Source organism: Diadema antillarum, unplaced genomic scaffold, assembly GCF_040938485.1.
Source record: "Diadema antillarum isolate AM-2024a unplaced genomic scaffold, OU_Dant_1.0 scf00000032, whole genome shotgun sequence".
Taxonomy (NCBI): Eukaryota; Metazoa; Echinodermata; class Echinoidea; order Diadematoida; family Diadematidae; genus Diadema; species Diadema antillarum.
In genome coordinates this window covers 2243010-2259025 of record NW_027270921.1, presented here as the reverse complement: position 1 = coordinate 2259025, position 16016 = coordinate 2243010, and the positions used below count along the sequence as shown (strand labels likewise).

Genomic DNA, 16016 nt, shown 5'->3' with positions numbered 1-16016 from the left:
AGAAAATAAATCCATACTGAGAATGACAAATTCTCTTAAATTTTCCTATCAAATTTGTGAGCTTATAAATATCGATTGTTCCCATCCGAATGGAAAAAAAAAGAAATATATATATATATATATATATATATATATATATATATATGTCCTTCTGCAAGCTTTTTTTTTCTTATGTTATTAGTGACAGAACTACAATACAAGAAGTGTGAAGGAAATTTATAAGTACATTTCTTGATTTAGTCGTATATAAGTGATGATTTCTTATGCAGCATTTTAAAGGAAACCAAAACCCAAAGATTAATGTGGATTGAGTGAAATCAACAATATTAGTAGAACACATCAGTGAAAGTTTGAGGAAAATCGGACAATTGATGCAAAAGTTATTAATTTTTAAAGTTTTGGTGTTGTTATGACTGGATATATCAAGGAGACTAAGGAGAGAGTCAGCAGCTTTTCAAACAAACTTCAAAGATTTCGTTATCCTTTCTCTTCTTGAGACAGTTATGATAGTGCCTATTCTAAAGAACCAAACTCATACAACTCCTCTCGATGCCAGATTCTTTTTTTTTCTATCTCCCCTCCCTCTCCCCCCCCCCCCTCTCTCTCTCTCTCTCTCTCTCTCTCTCTCTCTCTCTCCCTCTCCATCCATGGTGGCGTGTTCGGGTCCCAAATTCTTTAAATGTCAAATTTGTTGTAGCCCGTAAAAGAAATAACTATTTAGTGGCCCGAAACAAAATAAAACACAAAGATATACATATTGTCTCTTTATCATATATTCTGGCCTATTGTAAGATGTTTAGTATAGGCCCTATAGAATACATTTGTACACTTAGTCTCTTCGCATTTCATTTTGAATCACGATTATATAAGTGTGGGCCTATAATGAACTTCAACTGATTTATCATTATCAAATCTTGATCAAATCCTTGATGGTTATATCTTGTTACCACTTCATTTTTATAATCATCTTGATGATTAATATTTTGATTGATAAAGGCTATCGATTCGATACAAGTATTTATTTGTCAGGAAATTATAATTGCAGGAGACTGGGAATATAATAAAGACCATGAAGCTATACCCAACGTAAGAGCCATGTTGTATAAGCAAGTATTGATTTCCTTCAATCATGACCAAACTTCAATAACGCTAGTAATTCTGCTTATTATACGCTCACCAAAAATGTAGCTGGTCAACTATTTTACAGATCTTTGTTTGGAGAGTCAAACTAATGTTGTACCCACCCCTTATAGATTTTGAAAATGATCAAAATCATTCCACTACGAATTCTGTTGAGATAATTCAATTACAATTTGTACAAGATGAGAATAACCATGTCAAGTTCAAAAAAAAAACAACAACAAACAAACAAATTTATTTATAACTTCTTCACAACTTGCATAATCATATGTAAATCACCTGAATATGACATCATTACTGCCATTTCCAGGTCGCTATAATACAATTTATATAGCCCAGGGATAATTCAGGGCTCCAGGTGGCTTGATGGTTGCGACTGTGCTTTTTCATACCTGTGTTTATGCTTCAAGTTTTGTCAAAATGTGTTTGTTTGATTTTCATCTGAGAAGATGGCTGGATACTACGGTTGCAGGTAAGTTTTGTAAGAATGCTTTGAAACTATTTTTCTTTATGAGGTAATAACATTATAAGATAATACATTAATTATAATAGATTTGTAACGATGATGAAATGAACACAAAATGAATATGCTGTTAGTTGTAGACATGTTGACCCGAAAAAAAAAAATATATATATATATATATATATATATGAGACTAAAATACAGGGGGGTAAAGACAGTCCAATTTGACTAATCCCTAAAAAGAAGAAGAAGAAGAAGAAGAAGAAGAAGAGTTTGAGCTGAAGAAGCCACCTTGAAAATTTCATGGGTATATCTCACTTATTCAGGTTAGCGAAGATGAAACACCTCATTTCTCCCATCTACTTGTATTTAACATACTTTTTTGAAATTTGAATTTTAACACACGTCTCTATGTGGAATTATTTACCCACAGTGGTGTGAGCCGTACAATGATGGAGGGGAGGAAAAAAGTTGAAGACGTCTTTCCGCCCTCTATTGACGGCCTCTGGGGTAGTAAAATCATAATGTCTGCTTCGCCGGCGGTATGTCTTCTTGCGGGAAGTGTATTCTTCCCTACACTTTTTATTCTCACAAGATCTGTTTCGAAAAGAGTGGAATTCGTGTTGAAGAAGGAAAATGTTCCCGGTACTAGCGTCGCTATTGCTATGCGGTAAGTCTATGTGTCGATGATCAAACTGAGTTCAGCTACGGGTCAGTTTGTAATAATAATTGCACGTAGCACAGTCCCATATATTCACTTAAATGTTGTGACCTACATAGTACACTGTCTAAATTAGGTTGCTTGAATACAATTACATACTGTACTGAATTCCTTACTGAATACCACTCGTACTAGAATAGCTAGTCTAGACGATTTTAATGTTTTGATATATCAAATTTTTTTTTAGATATCATATACTAGTCCTGCATGTAAGCGCTACAACCTAATCTATGATGATTTTTATAATGATTAATTTAATTATTTATGTGTGTTTTTGTCTTTGTTTCTCTCAATCTCTGAAGTGTGACTCTGCCAACTTAAAAATCAAATCAGTGGGTGATGACAATATACTTGTTTGCAATTAATTGATTGCAACAACTAAAAAAAAAAAATACCCACTATCTTGTCGATAGTAGTCATTTGCCTGCAGTAATTGACAAAAAAAAAAAGAAGAACCTCGCGTTCTTCCATAGTCCTCCACGTATTCAAACCGTTGACTTTGTATGAACTGAAACTGGTATATAGTGAGTGGTATTTAAAATAGGGGTTCTAAACAAGGTGATGCAGCTTATATCACATGTATGACAGTCTTTATTGAATGATGTAATTTATGGTGATAGTGAACACTTCTTCTTCTTCTGTTCTTCTGGTTCAGTCTGCCTGTGTGCATGTGTGAAACACAGTGGTTGCGGTTCATGGTGCAGAGCCTGATTTTTATCTGCACGCACATGCCATTTTATTGTAAATAGTTAAAGCACTTTTAAGCACTGTTGGCCAATGTCGTCATCGCACAGTCCATCCCAGTGTAGCTACACGCAGCCGCTGTAGGGACAGCGGCTGCACCTCTATTCCTTCGCAGACGTTGTCATTTTTCAGTGTGGTTGTGCGACTCCTTCATGAATATCTTTATTAATCGTGGAAAACTAAAATACAAGGAATTATCGTAATCTATGATAATCATTCAATAATCGGTATACGATTTTTTGTTTAATTACGTCAAAAACTCACCGAAATCTGTGGCTGAAATCAGGTCTGTAAACGTCCTTATTGCTTCACTCCTCATCTGCGTGTTATTTGAATGGCATTTACTCTCGTATACTACAACGTACAACGTAGGTAGTCGGAGAGGCGCCCTCTAGCTCTCCGACTACCTACGTTGTACGTTGTAGTATACGAGAGTGAATGCCATTCAAATAACACGCAGATGAGGAGTGAAGCAATAAGGACGTTTACAGACCTGATTTCAGCCACAGATTTCAGTGAGTTTTTGACGTAATTGAACAAAAAATCGCGTACCGATTATTGAATGATTATCATAGATTACGATAATTCCTTGTATTTTAGTTTTCCACAAAGATATTCATGAAGGAGTCGCACAACCACACTGAAAAATGACGTCTGCGCGGGAATAGAGGTGCAGCTGCGTCGCTTCGCGACAGCGGCTGCGTGTAGTTAATCCCAGTGTAGCTTTCTATGAGCTGCTGCAGGAATTTAATACCAATTCAAGGTTCAAGGTTCAAGAGACCAGTAATACACGCTGCAAGTAAAAACAGTCCTGGGCCTCATATTATCAAAAGATAAAATCAATTTTGAATTTCCTTACCACACAGGCTGCCATAGACTTACAGTTGAAATCAACTTTATAATCAATTTTACCTCTTCATAAAACAGGGCCCTGGGACTTTACTAACCACTACATTCCATCAGTCAATGATTTCTTCCGGGGATGGTGTAGTTAGAGTGTGAAGTGGGAGGATATTTCATGTTCTCAGAGTGTTCTGGGGAAGAAAGACATTTTGCGGTGTTCTGTTCTGGAGCGCGGTACAACATATCCTGGTGCATATGATGAGCTCTTGTAGATGCGGCAACTGGAGTGATGTACATGTATGACTGGGTTTGGAAGTTTAAAAAAAAAATAATCCAACTTATAAGTCCTGGGAGAATCAATGAAGGGAGATTTCCTGGAGGATTCCAGCACCACACATTCTTCCTCATTGACACACACACATTTCTATAGCACTTGCAAAAGTTCATGACATGGATGCACGTGGCACTGTAAGGAGAAGACAAAGGGAAGTAAAAGTGATAAAAATAATTATTTATTGGCAGTTTTTAAAGAAAAATGTTTTTAGAAACATTTTAAAGGACTTCAGTGAGGATGACTGATCATGTACAATGACAGTAAGATCGATCCAGACTTTAGGTCCCATATGTGAAATGGAGCGAGTTTCCCAAAAGTGCTTAACTAAGGACACATGAAATGTAAGAAAACTGGGTGATTGAAGCCTGCAGATAGGTTATACCAATATTAGAGAAGGACACCTCCTTGATAATATTTAAGGTACCGGTATTCAGGGGCAGTGACATGGACTACCAGGTACATGTGTACATATAAAAAAGAAAAGGAAGAGCTAGAAATTAAATAATCATTCATTCACAACCTTCCTTTTGAACCGCAGATTTACATCCACCGTGCAAGCCATATTTGCTGTTGTGGTTGGCTACCATGTCATCACGATCACTTGGAAAGATGTCATTTACAGCAGGTGGGTGCTTTGTGCAGCAGGGTTCCTCAGTCAATACTAAAACATAAAAATATTTTGGCCAGACTACTACATTTGGGATGTTGAAATGTTCTTGGATGTGTATAATTGATGCATATGCCTGTTCTTCATTTGTTCTTTCATAATTTTTACGTGTTGTATAAGATACGTGTTGATGTCTGCAATACTCATATCATTTGGCTAATATGTACCTGTCATGAAGTTGAATCGATAAATCATCATCCCAGATTTCCTTGTAGCCTATTGCACTGTAATCTCTCCACAAATATGACTGTGTCTTACATTTCACATGAATCAACATGAGATAAACTTCTATACAAAACCTGGAAAGATATGTCAGTTAAAGTTTTCCCAGAATCCAAAATTATCAAAAGCTTTTTTCCCCCCTGTGTGTGTTGACGATTGATATTCTACCCTAAGTATAAAGGATATATGAAAAAAAAAAACAAATTTAAGTTTATCTGCAGGAAAGAAGCTGTTGATGTACACTGTATTAATAGATATGTGCATCCTATGTAACTAAAATTTACATTTTTTTGTGGAAATACTTACAATCTGGTTCTTGACTTGAGGACTAACTCTCGATAATCATCACTTCTTCCAATCACACTCATTCACAGATCAGAGTTAGTCGATCTCTATGCAAGCTATGGCTTGCCCTACATGATCTACGACATTGGTGCCATGTATCTCGTCTATGTGGAGGAAAGGCAATTGTCCGATTCCTCTCTGCTGAGAACCGTTCCGTCGTTCCTTGGAAAGCAGTGGCTTTTAGTACTGCATCATATAGGCCTGGTTCTGATATGCTATCCTCTGGTGATGGTGAGTACGTTGACCTCAAAGTGTAAGGTCAATGACTGCAAAGTGTAAGGTCAATGACCTAACAGGTTCAACAGTATGTCCTTCAATGCAGTATCAGGGAATGATTTTCCTTGTATTGTATTGTAATTCTCTGTGCATTTTTTATATGACTGCTATACAAATTTTCTTGTGTATAACAGGATTTTTACATTTAGGATTGTACAGAACTTTATTCAAAGTATCTTCTAGTTGATCTAAACTGCTAATCAAGTTTTAGAAGTAAAATTATTCCCTGAGTATACTGATATTTCTAGTAATATCTAGTTGCTCCATTCAGGTGTACCATTGCACTTCCAGTAAATCCATAAACTTTCCTATCGTTTTCTCTAGATTGTGCTTGTTCTCTCTTTACCTTGAAGTTGACAGTTATAGTTCCAAACTACCAATTTCTGCAAGGTCTATTTCCAAACACCATCATTCAAAATTTCATTCAATAGCCATGCAATTGTTTACTGGAGTAGATAGAGATAGTAGGAGTTTATGACTGTCAGAAATATTTGTCATTCCACATGACTGTTTTCTTTAACAAAAAGTCTCTATATGTCATATCTCCTATAAATTTGTGGGTTTTTTTTCAGTGATAGATTTGTTTATTAAACTCATTATGTATTCTTTGCTTATTATGTTGTAAGACATTTTTGTGATCAAGTTGCTGTTATGATGTTTAGTTTTTCAGAAACGGCAAGGGAGACTTCTTCATTGGTTGCTTCTTTCTCACTGAGCTGAGCACTCCTGCCGTAAATCTGAGACATATTTTAATCAAGGTATTACACCCTGATGACTTCCTTTGATAATGCTCTTCCAGACACCTCAGGCCCGTAGCCAGGGGGGGGTGCGTCGGGTGCGTACGCACCCCCCCAAATTCTGAAAGGTCCACTTTTTCATAATAACGGTTTTTAGCAATTCTCAAGATAACAATCCAAATAAATATAAAGACACATTATATGCTACGTAAATGTGGAAGAGTACGTTTAACAATGTTAAAAATAATTGTACGAAACCCTTTTGTTGTATGAACCATCGGATCGTCCCCATGCACACAAACACAAATGTTATGTATCAATTTGTGCGAGCTATTACATATTGAAAACTTTCGGTCATCTGCGAAGCCGCGCTTCCGCGCGAACGCTACAACACGTAAAACGGGTCAAAAATCGACGCATTTTTCCACAAAATCTGCCATAACTTTTAAACTGTTTAAGAAGCAAACTTGGGGCGCCCGGATTCTGAAAGTGGACAATTTAGGGATTATTTATGTGTATATATCTTTATTGTAACATTTGTAGCAGTGACGCAAATTAGATCAGAAAAGTACCTTATGAGTAGAATTGTCTATGGCGAACAGTCCAAATTTGACGAATTTGAGCATATTTTGCCGTCTTGCAATTCTTCCAGACGGGATATCTCGAGAACGGAAGATCGCACAAACTTGGGGCGCACAGTTTCAGAAAGTAGAGGTTCTGCCCATTTTTGTGACATAAGAATCTTGTCCATTGGTTGAGCAGTCCTGACGCAAATTTGCAGTAAAGCTAGACTACCCATTCACAATTGCTGTCATAGGGAACGTGTACAATCCATACAGAACTATCACGTGACGAGACTACCAACGAAAATTTGAGCCGTTGACCTTCACTGTCTGCCGTTGTCAGCAGTGTGAATTCCTGTGATTTCAAGCTTTTGTTTCTCGCCAAATATCATTTTCAACGCAATATCCAGATACAGTTATATGTGAGACATTATCTAGATACGTAGCAGCCTTATTGACAACATAACTGTTAAGTTTGGGAGCAAAAACGACCAAATACATTCCACATTCCATCTCATTTTTCGATGATGGCTGTAGTCGGACTGGTGCATTTCCTTCGGAGGTGGTAATAATGTACGTAGTTGCAACGGTCACCTTGCCACCTGCTGTCTGCAATCGGGCGCTTATATACTTCTTCCAATGGCTAATGGATGTTTAATTTTTGAATTTCACTGACCTCCAAATTTCACAAAGAAAACCTTCTTAGCATGATGGTTAATATGACATTTGACTGATATTGGAGATGTTTGCGAATCGGATCTACTACCTTTAATATTATTAAATCTAAAATGATTATTTGAAAGTTCGGAAATGCTGGAAATATCCTACCACAAGGCAAAATATAAATGGTTCACATTTACAATTCATTTTGTTTTAAAAATTTTCTTATTTATTTTCGTTTTTGACAAACTCGCATACCAACGGCTGATATACTGTATAGTAAAGTGAATGTTTCATCTTCCAAACAGCATCCAATGGGATGGAAAACTCTAACTGAAAGGTGGACACCGTGACCATACTCGCTAAAGAAAACGCGTAATAGGGGTCGTTTTTTCTCACGGATTAGATGGAAAGTGTGATGTACGAGCGTATATAATCAAAGGGTATCAAAAGGGCCGAAATTTGGGAAAATGGTATATTGTTCAATCATGATGAAGTACTTCTTTAGGGTGCAGGAAACATTTAAGGAATACTTGTTTTTAAGGCCCAAAAAAATCATATGATCATTACTCGTTTAGGGGCCATTTTGAAAGTCCATGTATGAGCATGGTGTCCAACTTTTAGTTGTCGCTACCCTCCCGGGACAGTATCAAAGGACCGTTTTGTTAATTAACGCAATCCCCCCTTCCTTTAAAAATCCTGGCTTCAGGCCTGCTAACGCGGGTATATACAATAGAAAAAATAAAAGTTAAAACAACACCAGGAAAATCACTATTCTCAATTTTGCGGCGCGCTACGCGCGCAGAGTCTCGAACACAATTAAACTTTGCAACTTCCTGGCAAAATGAGTTTTTACTATTTCCTAGATGAAATACCGTAACGCGATTGCATGCAACAGACAAAAATACAAATTTCCTCGAGACTTTAAAACGTCATTAAAACAGTCAAAATTCACAATTTGCGGCGCGCTTCGCGCGCAAATTCTTATACAACTTTTGTAGTTCGGTCGTCCAAAGAATATATATATATATATATATATATATATATATATATATATATATATATATATATATATAATTGTGTGTGTGTGTGTGTGTGTGTGTGTGTGTGTGTGTGTGTGTGTGTGTGTCATCATTGGTATTGGTACCGAACATGCCGTCAATCCCTCGTTTGAGGCGAGTCCTCAACTGAGGTTACCCAAAGTGGGGTGCGTATATTTGTCGTTTGGGAGTTGGGAGTCGAAGTACTTGTCCATTGCAAATAAACTTTCTGCTCAGGCGTGACAAACCTGGAGGCCAAGCCAGGGTTTGATGACTCCAGCAGCTGTCGTATTACGTAAGAGCATGATAAGGATATCTGCCTGTGGCAGACCATTCAAAGTGAACTCAATTTTCTCTATCCTTTTTAAAGTTTTCAATTTTATATTCTATTGAGAAATTCTATGGTCATCCATTTTACATTTCGAACGAAAAAAATTGACCCGTAAATAACGAAAATACAGGAATAAGAAGGAGAGCATTGCCAGTTTGCCGGTGCTATTTGGCAGTGAGTTACAACGGGGAGGTGAGACTACTCCCTGGTTACAATCAGCCTGCTGACTGGATCGTTGAGAAAGCAGCTGTCGTATTACGTAAGAGCATGATAAGGATATCTGCCTGTGGCAGACCATTCAATGTGAACTCAATTTTCTCTATCCTTTCTAAAGTTTTCAATTTTATATTCTATTGAGAAATTCTATGGTCATCCATTTTACATTTCGAACGAAAAAAATTGACCCGTAAATAACGAAAATACAGGAATAAGAAGGAGAGCATTGCCAGTTTGCCGGTGCTATTTGGCAGTGAGTTACAACGGGGAGGTGAGACTACTCCCTGGTTACAAACAGCCTGCTGACTGGATCGTTGAGAAAGCAGCTGTCGTATTACGTAAGAGCATGATAAGGATGACTGCCTGTGGCAGACCATTCAAAGTGAACTCAATTTTCTCTATCCTTTCTAAAGTTTTCAATTTTATATTCTATTGAGAAATTCTATGGTCATCCATTTTACATTTCGAACGAAAAAAATCGACCCGTAAATAACGAAAATACAGGAATAAGAAGGAGAGCATTGCCAGTTTGCCGGTGCTGACAATGTGCTATTTGGCAGTGAGTTACAACGGGGAGGTGAGACTACCTCCCTGGTTACAATCAGCCTGCTGACTGGATCATTGAGAAAGAGAGAGAGAGGGAGAGAGAGAGAGAGAGAGAGGGAGAGGGAGAGCGAGGGGGAGAGAGGGAGGGAGAGGGGGGAGAGATGGGGGAGGGAGAAGGGGAGAGCAAAATGGAATGACAATAGTTCCGGTCACTACAGTACAGGCATGCTCTGTCTGCATATGCTGAATGTCTACACTCACACACACACACACACGTACACACACACACACACGCACCATGGAGCTACATGGCCCATGCCAAAACCAAAACAATCTCCTCCTCTCGCGGTGCCCCCCCCCCCCCCCTCCTGTGGCGCTGTGGCGATGACTGATGCTTAGATTAGGCCAGGGTCAAGAAACAGGTGTTTTATATCTTTGACTTTAAGTCATTGATTGCCAAGATATGCACTGGCATTATTTACTGGGGTGTAGCCTCTTCAAACGAGAGATTTGCGTCATGAAGGTCCGTTTTTTTAGTGACCGCACCCCCCCTTGAAAAATCCTGGCTACGGGCCTGCACCTGAATCAAAACATATAAGCTGGGAATATAGATACAGAATATAGAACTGTTTAAACATGTTTAACATAGTTGTCAACTTTTAGCAAGATTTAGTTATTATTGGTTATTTTGAGCATGTGACTATTTTTACCTCCGCAAAGGGAGGAGGTTATGTTTTCGTTACTGTTGATTTGTTCGTTCGTTAGTTAGTTAGTTAGTTAGTTAGTTAGTTTGTCTGTGTGCAAAATAACTCAAAAAGTAGTGAACGAATTGGGATGAGACTTGCAGGAAAGGTTGAGAATGACACAAGTACCAAACGATTAACTTTTGGCAGTGATCCGAGAATTTTGGGGGAATTTATGAAGGATTTTTGACATTTTGGCTGGTAGGGTTAATGAACTTGGGAGTTCAGGCTGCGCGTATTTGAGGTTTGCATGTGCGCACTAAAGTGCGTGCTCTAGTTTCTGCTGGGGTGAGGCGCGCCATGCAGCTGAGGGTTTATGACGTATGTAACAAAGGCTTCTATATTGGGAAATCTGGCAACTTTCAGCACACAATGCAGTACATATGGGTGGAAATCACTGATCTCTACGGAAGAAGAAGATCAGTGATGAAAATGATTTGCATGCTTGGCGGAGGTCTGCGCTCTCAGAGTGCTTCTCTAGTTTTGTTCGTTTTGTTTTGTTTTGTTTTTTTGCCTCGTAGAATTCTGCATATAAATGCATTTATAATGTTTAAAATAAATATACTGAGTGCTTCTTTGCAAAACTGCCGACTATTAGTGATTTTCTCAAGAATGAATAGTAAATTGTAGACATGATATACAAATATGTTGGCAGCAATGATCTAATAAACTAAGGTATGCCTCATGATTGATGGGTTAAAAGTTTAGTTGTTCACTTTTTGAGGAGTTACCTGTATGCTAAAAGTTAAGAATGCCTGTTTGATGTACTGAATGTTGTTTTTGCATGGATGTTCACTTGAGCTCTTTTCTTTCTTTCCTTCCTCTTTCCTTTCCTCATCAAATCGTCAGGTAGGTCAAACTGGCACCATTTTCTTCAAGGCCATCAACGTCGTCCTCCTCGTCAGCTTCTTTTCCTGCCGCATCCTCCTCTTTCCGCTCATGTACTGGGCCTATGGCTACAACAAGGGGCTCTCCCCGTACGACACTGTGGCGTCCATGAGGGCAGTGTGCCACCTCGGCTGCGCCGTCATCTGCGCCTTCCAGACCATGTGGTACGTGATGTTCGTCAAGAGCCTCCTGCGGCGGAGACATCAACGAGGCAGCGCTGAGTCAGGAGGACAAACGAAGCAGGTGCCCAGATTGGAGAACAATCACATCCACGTAGCAGGAGTTGGAAAATCAGACTGATAAAGAAAAAGAAAAACCAAAAATAATGCCAAATGAACTTTAATAGGGTAAACCAGTGTTGCTATAAATAAGCTGATGATTTGTACACAGTTTCCAATCTCTTCAGAATACAAACATCTACCTGATTCCTAGTACTTTGAAGACTGAATGTGAGTTTTTTCATTCCACCACAAAGTATTGTGTGCATATGCGACTACAGTGTACTCCCATTATAACAAAGTCCTTGGGACCAGCTGTTTTCTTTCGTTATAACGAAATTTCATTATAACCAAACAGTAGCGTGTTTTCTATAGATGATAAGTTTGGGACCTGACTTCTGATTTCGTTGTAACAAGAATTTGGTTATAACCATGTTCATTATAATGGGAGTTCACTGTATATGTTCTAATGATTGTCTTTTTTTATTTGAAATTCTATTTAAAAGTGCATAAAGATATATATTAAAAAAATGAAACACCTTCTGCAGCTGTCAGAGAGTGATGAGTCAAAGATCTGATTTCAGAATCAGATCAGGGGGTGTTTCAACAACGTTTGTCGGCGCTGACAACTTGAATCACCATAGAAACAGTCAGTGACCAGAGCATCTCAGCCAATCAAAACCAAGGATTTTGCTGAAATTGGTCAGCGCTGACAATTGTCGGCGCTGACAAGCATTGATGAAACACCCCCCAGTACTCATATTGGTGCTGTTAATGCTCATACCTTTTAATATATGCAATCAACTCATAGTGGTATAGTAAATAGTAAAGCCAACAGTTTCTCATATTTGACGATATTATTGGTTCCTCTTTAGTATGCTGGACTCATATTTTGAGTTTTTGCTGCATATTAAGTATTGGCATAGTTTTTTTTTAACAATTCTTCATGAACATTTCCACTGAAATATCACTGAAGTTTATGTAGAGTTTATATGAATGTTTGTATTGAGTGAACTTCAGTACTTGGAAAAGAAAAAAAAAATGTTTACAGGGTAATCTCCAAAATGAAAGAAAGGTTTTCAGTCATGAATTTTTGTACATTTATACTCACAAAACAGCAGCAAATGGCAATAATCACTGATTTTCAATTGTAAGAGTTTATGAACATGTCATTCATGATCTTGTGTGGATGTGAATTCTTGGCTTTGATTCTGGCTCTAAAAAGTACCCGGATGCCAAATTCTTGGTTCTGTGCGGTGTTTTATTGAATAGCTTTTAGGACCCACTCATTTCTGTTAGCTAAAAGCATGAAGTGTGCTGTGCCCAACACCAGACTCATGATAGCATGTGAGCATTTCAGATATGATCATCACCATTGCCTCTTGTTGTTAAGTACAATCTAGTTAGTCTCTCCTCCAGTATAGGCCAACAGCTGGAGTTTCCAAGCGAGCTATCCACACTTAACAGTGAGATGAATGGAGACACCAGTGTATGATATTTTCAGAAAGCACTTCAAGTTGGTGATGTACGTCACTAGCTCTCCATTCAGCTCCACCAACACTGTCATCATCTCGATGGCAAGGCTTGATGGTATCTCCAGCTTTTATTGGTAGTAGCTTAAGTTTATGATGTTGTTTTCCATTGGATGGAATCCCTTATCCTGACAGATACCTCTCAGCTGAGGGACAGCCATTCATTTGAAAGTTGCATAGGAGTCATCCATGGTGGGTTGGTGTCTGCTTGGCGAGGGTTGTTATGACTGAAAAAAAAAATAAGAAAAAAAAATATATATACAATGTATATTGTTGATTGTCAGCTTCTAAAGTTGCAACTAAACGTTTTGTGTGCAGGTAGAGTCACATATAGAGGGTGACATACACTGTATGTGTACTCAGACTCAACTCACATGCAATGATGATAAACAGGAAGTGAGTAAAGTGGGTCCTGAAGTTAACCCGAATTTCGTAACATCTGGGTACTTTCAGCTAGAGGCAATAGCCGTAATTGATTCATACTACTGTATTGTCCAGTTTAACCTGTGGCCTGCTGTATGCTTTGTTATCCCATGCTGCCAGATTAATGCCACAGAGACCAATTGTTATCTATTACTATCCATCTACTATCTACCTATTACTTTCAAGTTCTGAGAGTACTGGCTAGATTTCTAATAATCTGCCCTGTTTTGATGCTAAAACATCAGACTGCCAACTCAGTTTGGGTAATGACCCTTGAAGATATTCCACATAGCTACCTAGGGTAGAAATAAAACATTTTGTATGTACATGTACTTTCTCCAAGCAGAAGACTATGAGAAATGATACCTCCATCCAGGGCAAGTCAAATCAGTATTGTAAGTGTCTGGTAATCCTCTTATCAATGTGTGTGTGTGTGTGTGTGTGTGTGTGTGTGTGTGTGTGTGTGTGTGTGTGTGTGTGTGTGTGTGCGTGTGTGTGTGTGTATGTGACTATTCTGTTACTTTGTACGCCAGTATCAGCTTATGATGATAATATTTGTATTGTTTGAATATTGATTATTAATGAATAAATTTTTTTTAAAGTAGAATTAAATAAATCATTATGTATGTATTGGCAATTGTGCCAAAAGTTACTCTAGGCGAGCAAAGCATGACAGATGCCATTCCAAAATATTGATGATGATGGTGATGATGATGATGATGATGATGATGATGATGATGATGATGATGATCGACACTGGTAATATTTGTGTAATTATACCACTGTCAGGTGCTTATGCACAGTGACAATTAGGACTTGTGTTGGTGGTGTTGTTTAACCCTTAATGTGCTTTGTTTGCTAGTAGGCAGGCACACTGGAGTGTTTTCTTCAACATTTGGCACAGACTTCTGGAAACTAATTGTCAATGAATAGAGCTTTTACCTAGTCCCCCTAATCCCTATTGTGTCACCATGGCCTTCATGTTGGACTGAGGCACATTGCTACACCTGAGTGGGCCTGCTAACTTTACAAATAAATCAAGTTTGAATGGATTACTAAATGTTGATGAAAAAGCTTCATAAGTTAAGCTATTAAAGTGCTGGGGCATGTAAATGGTTAACAAACTTGAAAGATCTACTTGCTGCCACGTTGCGTCACTTTTACAAGAAATATGCATGTAGGGCCTACAGTGTATTTCCATGTGAAAGCAGGGCAATGAAAATATGGTTGTAAAACCATACTGGAAAAAAATATGTAAGAGCTCAGTGTGAAAAATGTAATGTAAACAATGTGACATTGTTTTTGTTAATGCTTTTCTTGGCAGCTGTACTAACTTTTAGACATAGATGCATGATTCCTTTTCACTTTTATCTGTCATCTATATGCAGGATTGTACCTGTTATATTATGAACTATGTTTTCATGTTTAAGTAGGTATAATGCAATTATGTTACTTGTACTTTCAGTTTATAAGTTGTACTGTGGAACCTTGTTGTAAAGAGGGTTTTGAATATAACAATTCTCTTGTAACAAGGTAATTTTACAGGTCCAAACCCTCTGTACCAGTATTTCTATGTTCTTGTACCTTGATACAATAAGAAACCTGATGTAACAAGGTTAGGGTTGTCATGGTTGTTAGGTCCTTGTTTTATCAGGGTTCCCAGTACTATCATCCCTGTTGAGCAAATTGTTTCCACTGAAAAGAGAGAAAATTTGTAAGTAAGAATGTGTCAAGAAGAAGTGATGTTGTCTCTATGCAATGTACTGTATGGCAATATTGATGCATGTGCACCATATTATGTAAGCTTTATATCTTGCAATAAATTTTGACGTGATTACAACTATACTTTGAAACATGCTTGCCTTCATTATTGTCACCCCGCATGGTGGTGCAGCAATGGCTTGTATCAAAATTTGTGTGTTATTAACCAGCTCAAAATCTTGATTAATAATAATCATGACAATGACGACATCAGTGATGATGATGGTGATGATGATAATGATAATGATAATAATAATAATAATAATAATAATAATAATAATAATAATAATAATAATATTATTATTAATAATAATAATAATAATAATAATAATAATAATAATAATAATAATAATAATAATAATAATATTGATAATAATAATCACTACTACTGCTACTACTACTATTTCATTATCATAATCAATTGTTATCATTATCATAATTTTCCTAATTATCATCTTTGTCATTGAAATATTAATTCTTTCATCACTATGATAATGACTGGACTTTAAAATGACTGAACGGGAAGGGGAAGAGCCCCCAATCTTACCAGTACATTGTAAAAAGGGGGAATTGAAAGAGAGAGAGATAAATAGACCATGTTTA

The 16016-nt window shown here is 37.5% G+C and overlaps 1 protein-coding gene across 1 annotated transcript; it reads left to right on the top strand.

Moving 5' to 3' along the window:
• The first annotated feature begins 1589 nt into the window (after positions 1-1589).
• LOC139742340 (ceramide synthase-like) lies at positions 1590-11779 on the top strand. The gene is made up of 5 exons (XM_071652921.1): positions 1590-1612; positions 4784-4870; positions 5509-5710; positions 6418-6513; positions 11441-11779. Exons 1-5 carry the CDS (start codon positions 1590-1592, stop codon positions 11777-11779), a joined length of 747 nt encoding a protein of 248 aa, XP_071509022.1.
• Positions 11780-16016: the final 4237 nt, after the last annotated feature.